The sequence below is a fragment of the Chinchilla lanigera genome, unplaced genomic scaffold, assembly GCF_000276665.1.
Source record: "Chinchilla lanigera isolate Chin_1 unplaced genomic scaffold, ChiLan1.0 scaffold00040, whole genome shotgun sequence".
In the NCBI taxonomy this organism is placed as follows: Eukaryota; Metazoa; Chordata; class Mammalia; order Rodentia; family Chinchillidae; genus Chinchilla; species Chinchilla lanigera.
In genome coordinates, this window is record NW_004955441.1 from 1,511,047 (window position 1) to 1,532,108 (window position 21,062).

A 21,062-nucleotide genomic window follows, 5' to 3' on the forward strand; every position below is an offset into this window, starting at 1 on the left:
CCTCTCATATACCTTAAGGCTCATTTTACTATGACTTGATGTGCCGATCTGGTTTTTGTTTCTCACATGACATCAGGCCTTTTCTCTGTGCTGCAGCGGACCCCCCTGTGATCGCAGAAGAGAAAGGGCCCTGTTACCGGCTTGTCAGTTCCGGCAGGCAGTGTCTGCACCCTCTGTCTGTGCACCTCACCAAGCAGCTCTGCTGTTGTAGTGTGGGCAAGGCCTGGGGTCCTCACTGTGAGAAATGTCCTCTCCCAGGCACAGGTAAGACACGCCCAGGTGTGCGCCCACCGGCATTCCTAGCCGCATAAGTAAGCAGGATGACTTCGGCAGCCTGGGTCATTTTTGACCTTAAGTTTAGTTTTTAAGAGTTCTGTATTTTTATCACTTTCGTAGAAACCATAGACATACAAGATTGAATCAGTGGAAATACGATATGCAAAGAGATTTTCCTACCTTTTTCTGGGTAACATTAGACCTCTGTTTCTATATTAAGAAAAACCATTATATTGTACTCTCACTTTCCAAGACTCTAAGTCTGATATTTAAGGATAAAGACTGCAGAGTTCTGTGGGGCCATGTGTTCTCCTCCTGATTGGCCATTCACCATTTTTCAGTAACTAGATCTTCTGCGGGCTGACCGGCTCGCTCAATGATTGAACATTGCACTTAATTTCTTTAATTGGAAATGGAGGGAATTATATTCATGGTTGAATTACGCTATGAAGCTTAATAACTCCAGAACAAATCCTGCCAAAACTCCTGTGAATTTTCAGGGGAACTAAATTAAGGAGTTGATTCTTCTTTACCTTTGAATTTGGTACAGTATTGCCTGTGCCTTGAAAGATTAAACTTATCTGAAGTGTCTTACTTCTACCAAGGAGTCAAAAATTTCTGGAGCAGGATCCTATGAAGCTTAAATGGCAGAAAAGAAAGCATACCTCATAAACATTGGACATGATATGATCGAGGATGGAGTGGTCTCTGTTTCATTGAGTGGGGTGGGCATAAAACAGCCTACTAAATTATTGATGTGATAATTGGCTCCCACCTAGAGAAGTGCATTGAATCTCAGAGGGCCATGTGTGTCTTTAAGATGAAACTTACATCCTATATAAGATTTAGGTATATATTTAACTATCAGCTTTGCTGGTGGTTACAATAAGGAATATAAGCTAAGGCAAAGCATACTACAAAGGATAGTTAACGGATAGACCAGATAACTTTACACACCTTCAACAGGTTCTCCTATCTTCCTGTTACATCTTACACATGCATTGTTTTAAAATAATAAGCAAAGAGTTTTATAATCCATAGACACATTTCTGTTTAAGTTCAGTTTTGATAGCTTTGTAATATTTACATGAAGTATAAATCAAGATGGTGAATGTACCTTGGGGATACCCCTCCATAGTGTAATAATTAAATTTGAAAATAATACTAAAAATAAATTTTCCCTTAACTAATTTTTGGACATATGATGGTTTTTAAAAACATACCTAATTCATCAGTGCTTGAAAATTTGATAGAAAAATGTGTTTTCTTCTGAAAACCATTTTCAAGTAAGAATTTTGTTTTCTAGTTAAACATAAGAATGAGGCTCCCCCATTTAGTGTCTAATCCTTAGAAAAACAGTATTTTATCGTGCTTTAAAGGAGTATTTTACAGTTTCCTTTTATTGAGAACTAATGTTAAGTCCAGACCATTCAATAGAAGATCTCTTGTTTAGTGGAAGCAAGAAATGACTTATTTTACTTTCAATTTTAAAAGTAGACATTTAAAAAGTGGTCATAAGCTCCTCAGTGTCTGCATTTGGTAATCTTTCTCCAACACCAACAGCAAAGGGATTAGGTGGATTTTTCCTCCTTAGGCCACACACGGCCCTGCCAGCCTTGTCTTTCCCCTTCACTTATTCGTGGGGATTATGCAGTGAAGGTTAGCAAATCACACATGCCAAGTCGACTCTTTTAAAGAATACAGACCATTTTTCCCCTCTGGCCAACATAGCGGTTCCAGAGCACAGAATACCTCCTCATTCTCTGCGTAGTTAAATCGGCTGCTCCTAGCGAGGAGTTCACCCAGTTGTCATGCCTTTGCTTGAAAATAGCAGCCTAGTTTGGCATTGTCTTTCTGTCTTGATTTCTGTTTGTCATCTCTGTAGCATGTCTCACTTCATGGTTTTCTTCTCACTGTCCTGAGAAGCTGTCTTCTGGGGCACTGCCCACTTCAGCCCATAACCAGCACCTGGCCAGCAGAGCCACTCCATTCTGCCTGAGTCCTGGGGGTTCCTCAGCAGGGAAACAAATCCTGAGTATTTTAGCACCTCATTTTCCTGCATAGTGACTTCTCTCTCATTCTTTGTCCTCTTGTTCATTATCCAACTTAATGAGATGTCACTGAGCTCTTGTTTAATAGCTAATGAAATTATATATAAGCAAGAGAAAAGAAAAAAGCCTGATTTTTGCTGATATTACACACACACATAGATAACATGAATTGTACAATATGTGTAATGTCTTTTATATGTAAATGTCTCCTAATGTAGTACATATATTTTGTATGTAATATCTAATATTACATATATAATGTGATATAAATATCTCCTAATTAATTGCTGATATATACAAATATATATAAAATACATGCTAAATATATACAAATGATAAATATATAAAATTATATATTTATATATCCTGATTGGGTAGTTTAAGGAGCTAACAGATGGATAAATGTTAATTTAAAGAAAAAGTCTGAATTTTTTCTTGTAAATATGCAATTTTGTCAGAAATTTAAGCAGTTTGCCTACATTTTGCATCTGTTTTTGAAGTTTTTGAATGTACCTATATTACTGATTTATTAAGAGATATTCATCATGATATTTTCCTCTGTATAAGTTTGCACTGTTAGATTTTTAAAAGGAATATTTTCCCATCCCAAATCTAGCTGCTTTTAAGGAAATCTGTCCTGGTGGAATGGGTTATACGGTTTCTGGCGTTCATAGACGCAGGCCAATCCATCACCATGTAGGTAAAGGACCTGTATTTGTCAAGCCAAAGAACACTCAACCTGTTGCTAAAAGTACTCATCCTCCACCTCTCCCAGCCAAGGAAGAGCCAGTGGAGGCCCTCACCTTCTCCCGGGAACACGGGCCAGGAGCTGCAGAGTCAGAAGGTAAGAGGGGAAGTCGATTGTGCGCTCTAAATGTGTGTCTATATGTCCTTAGTTTATACCTGTCTAGAAAAGGATTTCTTAGCCTCACCTCTGCTGACATTTTAAGATGGACACTTCCTTCACGGTTGAGGAGGCCGCCTTGTGTATTGTAGGGCTCTGTAGGGGCATCGATGGCCTTTGATCTTTAAATGCTGCAAATCCACTCCGTTCCCCCACCCCATGGTTGTTACAGTCCAAAAAGGTATCTGATCATTGCAGATGTTCGCTGTTGAGGTATGCAGATTTATCCCTGATTGAGAATCACTGCTACTGAATAATATGTACCTAGTAGGGTAACAAATTCTATGGTAATTTGAAAATATTGTCTTGCTTCGTGGAGGCTACTTTTGCTAATGCTTATTCCTGGAGACTGATTTAGATTCTTCAAAAGAACAGTTCTAATTCATTTCTGTGTCTAGAGAGCCCTTCAGTAAATATTTATCTTCCAAGTGGAATCCACAGCCTTAAAAAAGTTAAAGTTTCTTCTGAGCATCCACCAAATAGTATAACAGGCAGTCAGAGATAATGGAGGGGGAAAGGCAGGAGAATAGGAGACAGCTGATTTGAAGGGATCTGAAAGACCACCCAGTGCAATTATTTGCTTCCAAGAAACCTGAGACCTCAAGAGGGGACATGACTTGCCATGTGTCATACACAGAGTGTGTAACAGAACTTGTGACTGAGGAGAACATTTTTCTGGTTAAGGCTTTATACTAGAGAGAGAGTTGACTTCCACAGTCTCTCTTGGACTCAGGAAAAGGGATTCTCTCTTCCTCTCTCTTTACATAAACCAGCATTTGTAGTATTTTGAATGTCTTGATGACCACAAAAATTGTCACTCCATATAGAAAGAATAGAAATTTTAGGTTTATATGGAATATTATGTGTTTAGTCTAATAAAACTCCTGATGGCTTTTCACAGTTCATCGGGATTCAGGGTGCCCACTGATGGATCTTCTGAAGAAGTAGGGTGCCCCGATTGGTAAAGAGGTGGGAGCTTGGTACAGGCTCCTTCCTGGGAAGCCAGTGTTTTCCTGGGCTCTGAGTATTTATGTATTTGACCCATGTTATTACACTCTTTCACCCCCTACCCTTCTTCCTTGGTGAGGCAGAGCAGGGAGAACCTCCCCTGGAATTGCCTCACTTAGGGTGGCATAGCCAAATGTTTGCAGTGGTTCTTCCCTTACACAGGCAGAGAGAAATGGGTTCTGCTCCAAATTCTACCTCAAGACTTTCTTGACAATGTATTTGGCAGGACAGGTGTTTACTTGACTTTCTCCATCCATAAAAATATCTCAGCAATGATTTTAATTGAGCTAGCACTCTAATTGCTTTCAGAAGAAAAGGCACCAACCCAGTTTGTTTACTAATGATTATGGAGATACTGGCTCCGGAGAAAAATCCAATGAATGTTGACCTGAGGCCTGAGAACCGATTAACAAAAAACAAATCTTTCAAAATACAAAGGCATTGCCTCTACCAGAATAACGTTCATAATTGTGTAATTTAAAAATGAAATAGCACAGAAAGTTCTCTATCATGTGTAAAATTCTCCAAAGTGGAAGGTGACTATAGTTCTGCATTTGACTTAGTTTAATTCTTAATCCTGTTGGAGAGAGATACTGAATTTGTATTGCTTTTTAAAAATTGAAATGTAATGAGTGAGTGGTCTTAAATTATACTAATGCCCTTCTTTCCTTCCTGGTTTCAGTGGCAACTGCACCCCCTGAGAAGGTAATTTATTCATTGTTTATAAGTCTTCTCTCTTTTTTTTCAACATTCGGATATGTTTTTTATAGAATATGTGTGGTATTTTAGAATGTAAATGTACTCTGATCTATATTATGATCTATATTGTTTAAGAAAGTACAGCATTCAGTCAAGAAATACCTCTTGAGCCAGCTACTAAATGACTTGGCACCAGCCTCAGTGCTGAGAAAATAATAGCCAACAAATCAGACAGAACTCCCTTTCCTTGAGGAACTTAACTTCTAGCAAGAAGAGAATGGTGGGAATTAATGCGAATGAAGGACTTAAACAGAATTTATTGAGTCAGCTGATTGCTGGCACCACCTATGTGAAGAAAGGTTTTCCATGTTTATGTAATTGTGTGTTCCTCAGTGCATATAAAATAACCGAGGTGCTTCTGAATTCAACCAAAATGTAACGTGAATGCTTGAATCAGTGTGGAGCAAAACCAGAGCTTACTCTTGAAAGCTATGATCAGATACTTGAGCCTTGTTTCCTAGACGTTTTAGAGAATTTTGCTTGTTAATCTCTGGTTTGGGAGCATGAAATGAGACTATGAATTGTGAGACTGTTCGTAGGGCATGTAGACATTGGATTAAATTTATGTAATGTATCTTCTCTGGATCTTGATTGATGAGAACATAAAAATAGGTAATTATTAAATGTTTATACATTTGTCATTCAGTTGGCAAGAATGCCTTAAGTATTAGAATTTAGATGGGGTGATGTATAAACTATTAGAAGTAGTTTTAAAAAATTGTTAGCTTATAAATACAGGCTGGTATATGGCGAGAATCACATAGCTTGTTAAGGGTCCCAGTCAGCTGCCCGACAGCCTTCTCATCAGTCAGCTTTCTCCCCTGTTTATGACTGAGTTCGTGGTAAATCTCATTCAGAATCTGAAAGAGATCCCAAAATTTTCTTATAATTTTAATTGCCTTTTTTTTCAGAGAGGAGTAGGACAATGCAATTGCAGTCTTTGTGGTCTGAGACTTTGCAGTGATCTCATGTTGTTCATGATGGGTGTAGCGAAGGCGGGGTCCAGGAGAGGGAACTGTATGTGTGTGGTAAAAGGACAGCAAGGTTTACCTGGTTTGAAAGAAAATTTGGGGCTGCTTTTGCAAGGCTTAGAATACCAAACTATAGTTGTAATCCATGAGGCAGCGCCCTGCCCCTCAGCTGGCCCCACCTGCCAAGGGGAGAAATGGTATTGACTGGGGGGTTTATTGCCTTGTGCAAGTGGGGAGAGCCTCTCTGTAGCCTGCAGAGTGGGTTAACCCTGGACCATGCATGGCTTGCTCTTCATTGGCATTGGCATGGGCTGCAGGGAATGGGGTACAGTTAAGACGGATGGAGGTTGTTTCTAATCGATAATAGAGAGCCAGTCTATGTTCTTAAAAACAGGGAGGTATGTGGGAAAACATAATAAATCCTACATGTTTCTGAACAACAAGTCCTGGCTAACCAAGGTAGAGAGATGGAGGCAGCCTGAGAGGCCAGTTAGATGAATTCATTAAACTAAGCATGCAAACTGAACTGCAGTGGTGGGGACACTGGGTTTGGAAAAGGGTGCACAACTGTAAGGAAAGTGCAAATAAAGGAAGTTTGGAATGAGGAATAAAAGAGGACTGGAAAGGACTTTAAATCTGAATGGAGTGAGGTGATGACTGCATTGTGGCAGTGCCAGAAATGATGACGTTGGAACAACAGCATGGATGATTTTGCGTGGAGGTGAGGTAGAGGAACCTGGGATATCTAAACAGAGTTACCTCAAAGCATTTAGGCCTACAGAAAAGGGTCTTTGATGAAATATTCAGGCAGGCTGTGTATTTCAGAAGCAGAAAAGAGGTGATAGTTGAAGCTGGGAGAGAGAATAAGAGGCTAACCGAGACCGGGGAGTTGAGCTTTCTGGAAGATGACAGTGGTTAAAATATGTAGGGAATATGTAGGGTAATGGTTAGCAAGTAACTTGATGAATACTTTTAATGAAGTTTTGTTATGAGTTCTCTGGCCCCATGCTGGTGTGGATGAAGGCACAGATCCTTCACTAGACTAATTGTTCAGTTGGCACAAGCCCTAAGGAGCTATAACTGGAAGCCGAGCTCTGGTGATGGATTGTTTCTTTGCTTATGGTCCAGGAGACAGGCCTGGGTGACAGAATACGTTAGGAGGCTCTAAGTGCTTCTCCAAGATCACAGTTCTGTTGCTGTGGCGCTAATACTGTCCAGAGAGCTAGAGTTATCAGGTTGTTAGATATGAGGTTAGAAGCCATTATGACTGCCTGTTTAAAATATTTTCACTTAGCTTGTGTTCTTTTTTGTGATCCAGCTGCTAAATCCATTTAACCTGCAGAGAGTGTGACCAGTCATCAAGTGGGACAGAATCACATGTAAATGAAGTGTAGGTTTATCCTCACTGGGGCTAGTATTGCCCTGTTAGACAGCAAATGTGGGCCCCTGGGCTGAGGTCATTGCTTTAAAGGTCTGACTTTGAGTCCCATGGAAAGGATGATAGTGTTCCGTGTGTTAGCACTGCTGGTAACCAAGAGCTTGCCATGGAAACAGCACAATAGGTTGGGTTTTTTCTTTCCCTTTTTTTTTCGGGGGGGGCGGTCACACAATCATACTGGTTTATATCTAATGTTTTGTGATGTTTCTTTGCCTTTCTAAGAATATAATTAATTAAATAAAAATAGTGCTATGTCTGTCTCTGTGTCTCTATTTCTGAAATACAACCACCCAGGAAATACCCTCATTGGATCAAGAGAAAACCAAACTCGAGCCTAGCCAACCCCAGCTCTCACCAGGCATTTCAACTTTTAATTTGCACCCCCAGTATCCAGGTAATCTGTGTTGATTTGTACTCTTTTCTGAATGAAAGCATGAGATAGGAATTTTTGTCTTTGATTTTATTATTGGAAATTAAAATTGGATTTAAATGTAAAGATACAAGTATGATCATCTGCTTAGATAATGCTAGTACAGGTATAGTACTTGAAATATTATACTAGGAAAAACAACCTTTTCTCTATTTTCTGTGATTGAGAATAGTATCTATTATCTGATAATTGAAAGTCATTATTTGATCTGTGGTCATTTTTCTTCTGAATTGCTAAATAGTGAAATCAGATCTATGTGTTACTGCCAGGAGCTTTCAGGATCGATAGTATTTCTTTATAGCCAAGAACTGTTCTGACATTAGACTAACTTATGCTTGCATTTTGAAATGGGATGTCAGTGCATCTAACAGCCTTCACTTTTCTCTTTACCCTCCACTTCCTCATGCAGTAGTAATTGAAAAAACATCACCTCCTGTGCCTGTGGAAGTAGCTCCTGAAGCTTCTACATCGAGCGCCAGCCAAGTGATTGCACCTACTCAAGTCACAGGTCAGTGCCGCTTTTGCCATGTTATGTATTACACGGAAACATGGATCTGGGCTGCATTTAAAATGTTATAGTAAATTGTTTATGGCAATCATAACAGATACTTGGAAGTAATGTGAACATTACTTAAAGAGGAGTATGCCTAAATCATACATGTGCAATGGAACATAGAATAGTTATTAATGTTTTAAAAGAGTAACGTTGTGAAGAACTGTTTGTCTTAACATTTACTAAGAGCTATAGGAACATGATGTAATGACTCCAGTTTTATTTTTTAAATGTCTTCAATGTGGAAAAGGAGACCGAAAAAGCTTCAGTGTTCAGTCTGTATCATCTTTGTTCTTCAGTATAACTTCATGTGCTTTCAAAGTTCTTTATAATAAACATCTCAGTTATTAGTTTAAAGTTATAAAGATACCTTCTTTTTTAAACAGATGCAAAAAGAGAGACAAACGGACTCATGAAATTAGTCGTCACAAAGTGTAAACTGGTTCAGCTTTCCTGGAAAGCTCAGGCTTGACAATATGTGTAAATGTTCAGAACTTTTTTTTTTGTGCTGAGGATCAAATCCAAGGGGCACTGAGCTATATTTCTGACCTTTTTACTGTCTCAGGACAGGGTCTTGGTAAGTTGCACAAGCTGGCCTTGCCCGTGGAATCTTCCTGCCTCAGTCTCCCCACTGCTGGAATGACGTGTGTGCCACCATGCCTGGATATGTTCAAAACTTTTGACCCAGTAGTCCTATTTTTAAGGACATAATATGCCCCAAAATGTGATATTAGTTTATATACATGGCTACAAATCACAATTTAATATGCAATCGAGGAAAAATAAAAATAACCTATGCATTCAACCATAGAGTATTAGATACTTGTTGCATCTATATAGTAGAACATTATGCTGCCACTTCAAAGAATTTTTTGAAGTCTATTAGGAAATGGCCATGAGATATGGGTACATTTAAGATGAAGGGTTTAAAAAATGAAATATATAGAGTACTGTACCAATTGTGTTTTTTAAATACATACCTAATCTTGGGAGAAAATATAGCAGATATTAAGAGATTTTTTTTAATGAGACCTGAGAGGTTTAAATTGTATTTTGTTTTTAGAATATTTTGTATTTCCAATTTATTAAGTAGGCATTTATTTTTAGAGTCAGAGGAAAGGGCCACTACAGTATTCAGATGGGAGGCAAAAATCCTGGAGATCTGTGGTTTGATATGGTAACTAGTTCATAAGAGTATAGTGTATTGTTATTGTAATCGGTTGTAATAAGAATATCTTGTTTTTGTGAAAAATGCTACAAGAATGAATTTAAGTGTTCTCACCATAAAAATAACTATGTGAGGCAGTGTACGATGACAGTTAGCTAGGGTCAGTCATCCCCAAAGCACATGTACTTCAAACCATTATGTTATATACACGGTAAGTGCGTACAATTTTATCTGTCAACTCAGAAAAATAAAGTAAAAAGAAAAAGAAAAAATGTCATTAAGGGGCATATCAACTTATTCTAACTGCCTTTAAGATACCCTGTCAGGACGTAGGAGTCACCGAGAGAGGCGCCTTCAATCTCTCTTACGATACTCCTTCCCCAGCAACATGTGCTTCTTTCCCATTGGAGGTGTTCTTCAATGTTCAGCTTTGAGCCATTTTCTCAGAAACGTGATTGTACATCCTTAGGCACTTGAACGGAGACAGCAGACTCTAAAGTGTTGTTAAAAAACACTTCAGGAGCTGGATATAGTGGTGCGTGCCTATAATCCCAGCACTCTGGAGGCAGAGGCAGGAGGATGGCTGTAAATTTGAGGCTAGCCAGGGATATGTAGTGAGTTTAAGGCCGTCGTGGACTACACAGGGAGACCCTGTCTCAGAAAACAAAGAAGCAAGCAAGTGAACCAACAAATAAATGGATAAATAACACCTCTGTGCAGGATGACATAGCAGGAGACTTGGAGAGCAGAAGCGCGCATGGGCTCAGTGGTGCCTTTTCAGCTCCCTCAGGGACAGAGCCAAGGCCCCTCTGCAGTCACCGCCTCACCCCAAAGGCGTGATTGCATGGCGAGCACTCTATGGGTTACAACTAAGACTGAGTAAAGTTCTATGCAAGGGCGAGCCATTCTCCAAATATGGAGTGATAGTGAAATGATAGTGATTTTTCAAATGGGCATGACTAAAGTTCTTACTGTCTTTTCTGGAGTCATATATGTGCACACTGCCTTTATCAAATACATCTGTGAAAGTCTGCTTGTGCAAGCATGTAGTGTACTGTCTTTTTTTGTTGTTGTCTTTTTGGGACAGGGTCTTTCTATGCAGTTCAGGCTGGCTTTGAGCTCACTTTGAAGCCCAGGCTGGTCTCAAACTCACAACGATCCTCCTGCCTCAGCCTCCTGAGTGCTGGGATTAGAGGTGTGCGCCACCACACCTGGCTGTAGTGTACTATCTTGATCAGCAAAGATCTTCTGGTTCTCTCAATGTTAAGAACTGCAGTGTGACAATACAGCTCACTGTTTCTTTCTCCAATAAATACCATATTTCTGTTTTCCAATGTGAGGATAAATTTAGTTGTGAATGAGTGTTGCTGACTTCATTGGTCAAACCTCTTGCAAACTAGTTTTGTAGAGATTCTCTTTGGCCAGATCATATCCTCATTCAAATACAGCAGTGTGAGGGATAAAGATGGAAATTTCTGGGCTTCTGCTGAACTGCAGAGCTGGTTGAAAAAAATGACAGTAGCCCTGCTGGATGAGGTTGCCAGAAGATAGTCTAATTTGAGCTTGGCAGCTATGCTGGAGTGACATCTGCCATCCCATGTGTGAGGTGCAAACGTTTCCCTCCAGGAAACGAGTGACACTGGATTCTTTTTTTCATGTAGCAGTTATGGGTGCATCCTCTTCCTCTAATAAGAGTCTGTCTGAAAGAATCTATGGGCAGAAAGTTGTAAATAGAGATTCTTGGAGCTGAAATGATTACAAATGTAGCGCTATACCATGAACAGAGGCCTACATTAACACGACAATACTGTTGTGTATCAAATTGAAAGCAGAATGCAGCTGTGCCCGTGGTTTACTATGAGGCCCAAACACACAGATTTAGAGAGCAGTCTGATCAGCTCTTTCAGGAACGTTATATAATTTCCCCTGTACAATAAAAAGGAAATAAATGTTATTTGTTACTGTTTTTTGACATCCATATTTGAAGAAAGGGATAAAATAAATAAGGCTAAAATAATAAAATCAGCTCCACGTTGCTTAGTGATGATATCTTTATGATGGTGAGATTGGAAGTAGCCTTTTTAGATCTAGCCAGACACACTTTGACATGCGGTAATCATGAGGTGACCTGTGTATCTGCAGGAAATACGTGTGATATTTTCCACTCTGAACAGCTGACTTGGTGGCTTGCAACATTATTGGCATACTCTTTTCAAATAAATTATACATTTCAGCATATAAATTCCTGATTTAGTAGAGCGTCTTAATAGCTGAAGGATAGGTTGGAAAATCAAACCTCCATTTCTCTGGCAAATATTTACAAAGTGGAAACATCTGTTTGAATTGTTGTAGGACAATTTATGCTCATCCTGGGGCAGTGAGGAAGCCAGGGCATTTTTGTAAACCTTTCCATGACTTAACATTTGATGCCTTGCTCCCGTGGCTTTTCCCCAACTCCTCCATAGTCCCGCGGACCAGCCAAAACTTATCCTTTGTCTTCCGCGACTGCCTTACAGAAACCTCTGTAATTATCATTGCCCAAGCATTTAAAAAACTATTTGCTCCTCTGATTTTTCCACCACTCATAATTGACCCCTTCAAAAATGCTTGTCCCTGAATCATATTCCTAGTGTCATTGCAGTCTCCAAAAGCTATTTATAATGACAGAAAATGAACTTTTAAAAAAATGTAAAGTCATCATGCTTTAATATTTTCAGACTCCATTTTTGTGCATTCATTCATTCATTCATTCACTGCATTAGTCACTTGAGGAAGATATAGCCTAAAGGTCAGCATACTCCTTTTCCCATTTTGCCCAAAGGTTTCTTTTCTGTGTAATTTTAGAAAATAAAGATACCAAACTATTAAATCTACCATTGGTCTTGTTTCTGGGATAAATGGAGAACGTTTGGCATCTAAATTCTAAGTGAACTCTTAACAAAAGAAATAGAGTAAGGTCCTTGGCCCAGGGAAGGCCAGGTTGTTTCAAGGGACATGCAGGAGGAAAGGGTAGAGCTGTTTATGAACCAAGAAGCTACCTCTGGGTAAGCATTACGAAGGTCTCCTGAAAATACCCAGTGGGGGCCTGGTGCTTGCCTGTCTCTGCGGGAAGCCAGGCCTGCTGAGAAAGACAAGAAAAGACACTCCCATCCCCAGCTTGTCCTGGAGGCCAGTAATTAGTGCTGCCTGTGGGAGCTGTGCCCTGCGGTGTGCCACAGCCCTCTCTCTGGACCTTATATGGAGAGTTTGCTGAAAAAGTGTGTATTTCTATATGAACTGACGCGTCACACGGAGACAGGTTCATAGGACTAAGTGGGAGTGACTCCTAGGAAAATAGCAAGCATATTGTCTTTGTCCTAAAGCAGAAAAAGCAGAAAGCTTTCCCTGTTCTTCAAGACAGCATCCTCGGGATTCTTTTTCTGGACACTATACACGTACTTGAGAATGAAAACCTGGGAAGTAAAGAGGGGAGCTCTGGGAGAGACAGTGGCAGACAGGTGTTAGATGTTTCAAGATACGATTCATTCATTCATTTATTTTATTAAAACCCTGATGGGGACTTTTTGATGACTAGTTAATAGACAGTGTTTTGAAGGCCGGGACTCTGTCTACCTAGGTGAGTGGAATTCTGGCTCATAAATGAACAAGAGAGATCTCTGCAGTCAAAATGTTGAGATTTACAGTAATCGCTTAGGTAAAAATGGGGCAACTCGTGTAGAAATCAAGTGTTTTAGAATGTCCCTCTCTTCCTTGGATGTGTCTCCTAGTACCCTCTAGTGGCGTCAAGGTGGCATTTTCATGGATATGTTTAATGGCCTGCCAGGCAGGACCAACATTTTTAGGCTGTATCTCTATGTACTGGAGATAATCAAGTAAAATTTCTCAACATTCTTCATCAATATAATTTCAACTTCATAGTTTCTATTTAAGGCGCTGGCTAGGAAGGAAAGGCTATTATTATTGATTTTGTTTCCTGCAAGCAAAAACTAGAATTCTTAGTAGAATTCTACCTTAGAGCTAACTTGAGAAGGTTTTGAGTTTACCTCAGCCTGGGCTACATAGCAATTTCAAGGCCACCTGAACTCCATAGTGACACCCTGTCTCAAAAAACAAAATAAAAAAATAAATGTGTTAGCAAACTGTGGCGTAGAAGTGTATCACGTTTGAGTTAAGTATCATACATTTTTTGAAGTCTTGTTCATATGTATGAGAATCTATTCAAAAGCTATGCCTGGAAAATGACAAATAGGAATTTGATAGTCAAAAATTGGTATGTGTGAGAGTGAAGTAGTAGGGACTGTTGATCAAAACTTTCTTATAAACCTGAGATTTATAGCCTTTTTTCTGAATCCTATCCCCAACTACTGTATTTTAATTTGCTTCTATTGAATTCATTTTCTTTTACACACAAGGTCAACATTTCTTTCCTGTTTTAAGAAAGTGGCAGCAAAGGGTATCATATAGGACAGTCAGTAATTGCAAAGAAAACCAAGAAACCTAAGTATGAATCCTTACAGCATCCACCTATAATACAGAAAAGACAGAGATGTATTTTTCATACTGTTTCATGAAGAAATCCCTACAGAGAAGTGCCTTCTTACCTAAAGGTCTAAAAGTTTAACCTGGTGAAGACAACCTTGTATCTTCAGATTTCTGTAGCATATAGAAATATTTTTTAAGGAAAACTTTTCTAATTATGAAAGTACTGTACTAATATGTGCTCATTGTATAAATTTTGTAAAATACAGAAAAATATGAACAAGAAAATACCAATCCTCAAGTAGTAAAATATTTTCTTCTAATCTTATTTTCTGTGTTTTAGAGTAGTTGAGTAATGTGTTATTTAGAGTAGTGTGTTATAGTTTTTGCTCCAGTATTTTTAAACAAATAAGCATTTCTTTGTCCTGCTAATGAGTATATGTTCCATGGTAGACACCTATCAAAATTCACTGTTCTGTGTTACTATTGCTGATCATTTAAGCGTTCATGTTAATCAACTGTGTTTTTAACCTTTTGGATTCTCTTTTTCTAAAATTTGATAGTATATTGTCTCCTCACAAATTTATTTTTCTGATAGTTAATTGACATAAACTGGCTCATAAAAGATACCTGTAATTTGCAAATACACAGCTTTTTATACATTTCTCATACATGCAGGTTTCTCATATAACTTGCGTGTGTAGTCTTATCGTTGTGACAGTAACCCACCTGTCTTCTCATCCAGACCACAGTTGCCTCTAACACAGCTGTGCTCAGAGGTGCCAGCCTGTTACCCCTTGTTCTCAGCTGTGCCAGGATCGCCTTTAAGCCTGGCTTGTTGTATGATGACAGTGAGATAACAGTCCAAGGTACTATCGATACAAATGTACCGTTTCTTCATTATGTATTCGTAAGTGACTTCAATATGAGCAACAGTGACAGTAATGACTTTTTAAGACTATATAATGTGCTGGGCATTAGACTGCATGCATTATTTAGGTTTTCTGTTTGCAACCTGATACTTTGAAGTTGGAACTCTGATCATTTCCATTTTATACTTATACAAAAGTGAGGTTTAGAATGGCTAAGTAGCTTTAAAGGGCAACAGGATTTGTACCAATTCATCTCAGAAGCCCACCTGTGAGTCCTGCATCCTTTTGGTGCTGGAGCTCCTTCCGATGGGCTCTGCGAGCCTGCCTTCTCCGTGGCATGTGTCTGAGCGGAGTGAGCTTACGCAGGTTACCTGTTTGCACTCGGGGAAGAAACAATTTCAAGGCATCAGCAGGAGAGTAAGGAAGTGATTTGGAAGAGTGATCTCGTTTACCAATGTAAATAAATTCTGCTTTATTAGAAGGGAGAAGATATTTGGAAGGGAGCTATTGAGAAATTTTGGAGGAGTTTGGATATAGCTGTTGCAATGGAGACTTTGCCTGCGAATGAATGGAAAATTCTGCCTTTCTTATCAGGAGAAATCACACAATGGTTCAGACCCCATCATTTAAAATGGAGAAGAGTGGGTAGAAACTCTGACAGCTATGTTGGAAGTTTTACTAAGAACTGATTTCCTTATGACTTTGGACTTGGCTTCTGAGCTTGTACACACTCTAAGTTCATCCTAACATTGTTTTTTACGAAGTGTTGATGACCTTGAGTAGGACTGATCAACACAAAGCAATTATAGGAATCTACACTTGATTTCAGACGTCAGCTTTAAGTGTGTACCTGGCAACTTGTTAATTTTTTTGTTTTTCCTACTTAGGAAACACAAAGTAATGGCTTGCAAATAGCAGTTAAATTTTTGTTTATTTCTGTGTTTTCTTCATATTATGGTATCTACTTTTGCTTTTAAAGAAATCAATGAATGTACGGTGAATCCGGATATCTGTGGAGCAGGTCACTGCATTAACCTGCCAGTGAGGTACACATGCATATGCTACGAGGGCTACAAGTTCAGCGAGCAGCAGAGGAAATGTGTTGGTAAGAAACACTCTAGTAGACATAATCATGAAATGTGAAACATTTGCACCATTAGAATATTCTTTCCTTAAACAGAATCTTGAGAAAATATTACTGTAATTTTTAAAATGCTATAGCTAGGGACCTCAAAAGAAGCATTGCCAAACTTCTGGGATTTTCTTTAGTCACTGCTGCCGACCATGCCAAATATAATACATTTACATAAAGGTAGAATAATTGACAAGTTTTTCAGATAAAGTAAATAAAATAAGAGCTCTAGAAATAAGTGCCCATGAACATATTTGGCAAAAGCAAGTTAATACATGCTGCAATAAAGAATTCTCATAAATACTTAAAGTCTGATTTCCAAATCAGATTTCTATATTGGAGATCCATTTGTGCTGGCCTGAAAGTGTTAGTGAATTTATGAGTAAGAGATCTCATATGTGTTCCTTTGGAATAAATGGTATCTCAGAAAGAGGTGTAATAGGGTTAGGTAATTTGTTTTAATGTGTTAACTCTAAGTCTAATTTCTTTTTTTAAAAAAGGAAAATTCAGCTCTAAGTTATAAGGCATTGGCAAAGTAAATCCAGTAACAAGGGTTCTTATCTAGTAGTACTTTAATATGAGCACCTTTTGTGTGTACATACAGGATGTAAATGGGGACATTCACCTGCTCGGTTAACATGGTTCTTTCCTTTTCATTTGCATTCACCTTTAGAACCTAAACTATTAAGTAGAAAAATAAATCAAGATGCCCTAATCCAGCTCTACCCTATGCATGGTGGAGTCTGGCTGTCATAATGACAGTGGATTCCAGGGCTTGTGTGACCCTGATATCCACGGTGTCTTTCTGTGATGACCTGGAATCTGTCTGTTTGAAACACCAGTGCCGTGGTTTTTAGCCTTTGAAACAACGTGCAGTAAGCTGTTGTCTCTTGCCCTTAATCATCCTTCAGGTCCTTGGGGTGAAAAGCAACATCTCTTTCCATTGTTCTGTTCAGTTCTGAAGGTTTGGGGTCCCGTAGAATAGTATGCTGGGTTTTTTTTACAGAACAAGGAGACTAAGTTCTTGATACACAGCACTAATCTTTTTCCGTGTTTTTGTTTCCTTTTGTTTTTTAACAGACATTGATGAATGCACTCAGGCCCAACACCTGTGCTCCCAGGGACGCTGTGAAAACACAGAGGGAAGTTTCCTGTGTATTTGCCCAGCAGGCTTCATGGCCAGTGAGGAGGGCACTAACTGCATAGGTATTGATGGTGTTTTTAGTATATATATATATATCTATATGCCCAAATCTGGGGTTTTAGGTTCCTCAGCCCCTCATCATGCTTAATCAGATAATTTGGGCTTTTCATTAAGCATTATGACGTAGCAATCTGCTAGGCACTGGGAGATATAAAATAGATATTTTTCCCTCCAACATGTTGGAAGGAGTATCAGAGATGTGCTAAACAGTGTGATTTTGGAGTATGTCACATCACAGGGATGATAATAGAAACCAGTTACGTTGTGATTACATCTGAACTATGCTGGGAGAGGCATGAAATGTTAGTTTGGAAAATAAACCTTGACAGCATTTTCTGCTTGGAGTAGACGTGGACGAGTGCCTGAGGCCGGATGTGTGCGGCGAGGGGCACTGTATCAACACCGTGGGTGCCTTCCGGTGTGAATACTGTGACAGTGGGTACCGCATGACCCGAGGAGGCCGCTGTGAGGGTGAGTTGGTCGCGAGGGATGGGACACTGTGGCTCCTGCTCATGCTGAGCACGTGTGGTGGTGAAATTCGGGGCTGGGTCCAAACCCGGGGCTGGTTGGTGGCTCACCCGGCTCGTGGGTCTCTAACTTTCTCCTGCTCTCTGGAGTCACGGAGCCTGTGCCTCGCTTCAGTGGCTCTGTCTGGTTTACTTTCCTTCTTGGTGTTCTCATTATTTTTCACCTCAGTATCTGCCTTCCCTGGTATTTGGATTGAGATCATTTTATAACAATTAACTGCAGGATATCCCAGCCCAAACCCAGACTTAATTAGAGTGTCTGGCTCCTTCATCTAGAAACACGGTGCAGGTGGGACCAGTGTTGATTTTTCGTTTCTGACCTTTCCACCTGGGTGCATTCCTTGGTCTCCACTGCCTCCTTTTGCACGTGTTCTGGGAAGCACCAGCAGACTCCCCTCAGCAGCGCCGTCTGACCAACTCTGGGTCAGATTCCAGCAGTGCTAGATAAAATGTCTTCATTAGTCACCACCGGCATGAGTTTGTGCTTATTAGAAAAATGTTTCGGGAACTATGAACAGCACATCCAGAATTATTTTCCAATTAAAATTTCTGCTCATGGAATTGTAGAGGTTGCACATTGTAGAGGTTGTTGAAACCGCCGTGGCTTTTTTTCCTGAAGAAATTCATGAGCTGCTGCTGCTGTGATCCTGCCATGACACGTGAGGGCTGAGGCACAGGGTTCTCTGGGCTGGTTTGCAAAGCCTGGATATGGGTGTGCTGCTGGCTCCTGGCTGCTGGCAGATCCACCTCTCATCTGATGTTGCCAGGTTTCTGAGAGCTAGGGTGGGCAGATTGGGTGGACCAGGCTGCGTCAGGTGTCCCCTAGCTTCAGCATGTTGGTTTTCTCCATAGCGTCAGTGACCCAGGCTTGGTGCGAGTACTAATTAGACATTTTGTGGCAGCTCATACCTTCTAGTCTCTTGCCTCAGCCCTTTGGGCTCTTACGGGGGGTGGGAGACAACAGCCATGCACTCATAGATGAGGGGCTATGGGATAACTGGCAGTGTATGCACAATGTCCTATTCCAAGGAATTCTCCCTGTGCTATACAGAGGGAGTGCAGTGTATGCACAATGTCCTATTCCAAGGAATTCTCCCTCTGGAAAGAGTAAGGACTAGAATTAGCTCACCACACCCACTTGTAGTACCTGCTTATCCGGAGCCAGTTATTTAGAACTTGTGAAACTCAGTTCATCACCAATAAAACGGGAGCCTTGAAGCGAAATTGTCATTAGTACAAGTGCATATGGCATTGTGTGGTATGGCACCTGTCACTCCATTAATTCTCAATGTTTAATTTCTTTAAACCTCTCTCTTCCTTGGCTCCTTTGATGCATGCCCAATCTTCGCAGTGTCTCTGTAACTATGGGGTGTGCTAAAAAAATGAAAGATGGATTTATTTGACGAGCTTTCATGCGCAAAGCAAGATCCACCAGTGAAGTCAGATACTCACCCTTAAGTTTCACATATGTCCACAGCATGGAGAGAAAAGATATTTAAGCAATAAGGCTAGAAAGGAGTAGACACAAAATTTGAAAATTATATAGTAAAATGAAAGCTAATTGACTATTCAGTAATACTCAGTATATGGTAATTATTGAAGAGAAATATTACCAGGCTCCCTGAAAACATAATAGATCATTCTCTCCCCATCAAAGGGCTTGAAAAGAAGAAGGAGCCAAACAATGAGGCTGTTTTCTAATTTTGTTGTGGACCAGAACCAAAGGTTCCCTGGCTTCTGGCTCACTGAAGATTTTCTCAGCTGTCACTAACGAAGCTGCTTTCAAACAGCACCAGTCTCCAAGGGGCCTATTGTAGTTTGCAGACATTATCTCATTCATTCTTGCTCTGTGCTGTTCAAGTCTTACAGGGCAGGTACTCCTTAATTTATGGAGGGTACAAGTGAATGGCGTGAAGAGCAGCAGGAGAGTCAGGAACTGGACCCTAGGACGCTCAGCTGCCCCGTGTTTACTGGACCAGCCTATCTGGGTGACATTCTCTGACAGGACAATTATGTTTCTATTTTTAAAATCTCATCCAAAGGAGAATGTAATGCTGTTTGGAAAGTGAAACTGGCAAGCATCATCTTTTTTATAGAACAAAAAGTCTCAGAACATCTGACCTGAAAAGAGAGAGGGAGGGAGAAAGAGAGAGAGAGAGACTGTGTGTCATTGTTTATTGACAAGAATCTTTCACTTACAGAAAAAAAGTTACAACACAGATACACTGATGCGTATTTTGTTAATATCATCCTCCACATTTTCACCGTAAGCATCTTTTCACAAATGTGTAAGGCTGTGTAGTGAGAAGTTCTATGAATTTGCTGGAACAAACACAGCACGTATTCCTGGTTGCTTATTTAGTGAGCTAGTTGTGTATTTCTCCACTTCAATGTTTCAGTTTTTGTTCTGAAAATCTGCTTATACATTACATATATTTAGGTGTCCTGTAAACTGTACATTTTTGTATCGGGACATTTAGATATTAAATCTGTTCACTCGAATGCAAAATCTGCTTCCAAAAAGAAGCACTTCCTTCAAATAGGGCACTCCTTTCACTCATTTTTAAGCCATTGAACTCCTTCCTATATCATTTCCACCCATGTTTTTACCATTCTTAAAAAAATCCCTGAAGATATGTTAGTAGTTAACTGTGCTGAAGCCATAGCCATATATAAGGCAATTTTCCCAGTATCAGAAAAAATTATAATTAATAACTTCAACTAGCAACGAAAGTGAAAATTAAGGTATGTTTTTACCAGACAATACCGCACATGGTCATACCACCAAGTTTCCTGCAAAATCTTGAAAGTATACTGTGAATTCACTCTCAGTGTTTTTTTCCCACCTCCAAGGAATTCCAGTAATGTGAAAGCTTTAAATTATTCAAAGTTAGACTGTTCTTGAGTCCATAAAAGCAAAGAGAGGTTTTCCTAGAGTTGTGATGGCAAACCTTTTAGAGCCTTCAATGATAACAGCGTACTGTGACAGGCGTGCCTTAGGTTTGCCACCACTGCTGTAGCGCATCCAGTGTCTGAAGAGAAAACCTCCAGCCAGGTGGACATGTAGCTCCATCACACTCATCCTCATTCCTTGTATTTCCTTCTGGCAAGATGTGCTATGACTTGAAAGTTTTAATGTCCAGAAAATGGCTCCAGAGAGGTTACCAGCTCCCGGGGTAGAGTCCTGTGTATTAGACTGTAAACCTGGCTTTGCCAGTTGAAGAATTGAGGCCAAGTTCTTTCTTGAGACATGTGTGAACACTTTAGTCCAAGTAGACCTGACCATACAT

At 39.8% G+C, this 21,062-nt stretch overlaps 1 protein-coding gene across 4 annotated transcripts in view; it reads left to right on the plus strand.

Moving 5' to 3' along the window:
- Ltbp1 (latent transforming growth factor beta binding protein 1) overlaps nucleotides 1-21,062 on the plus strand; it is a 221,329-nt gene that overhangs the window by 105,707 nt on the left and 94,560 nt on the right. For 2 of the 4 annotated variants that reach the window (XM_013517603.1, XM_013517601.1), the window contains exons 7-14: nucleotides 97-264; nucleotides 2,944-3,171; nucleotides 4,922-4,944; nucleotides 7,702-7,801; nucleotides 8,247-8,345; nucleotides 15,889-16,014; nucleotides 17,122-17,247; nucleotides 17,594-17,716. In XM_013517603.1, coding sequence (XP_013373057.1) covers nucleotides 97-264; nucleotides 2,944-3,171; nucleotides 4,922-4,944; nucleotides 7,702-7,801; nucleotides 8,247-8,345; nucleotides 15,889-16,014; nucleotides 17,122-17,247; nucleotides 17,594-17,716 — 993 coding nt within the window. The remainder of the gene's footprint in view (nucleotides 1-96; nucleotides 265-2,943; nucleotides 3,172-4,921; nucleotides 4,945-7,701; nucleotides 7,802-8,246; nucleotides 8,346-15,888; nucleotides 16,015-17,121; nucleotides 17,248-17,593; nucleotides 17,717-21,062) is intronic. The other 2 variants (XM_013517604.1, XM_013517602.1) reach the window with 1 other exon arrangement.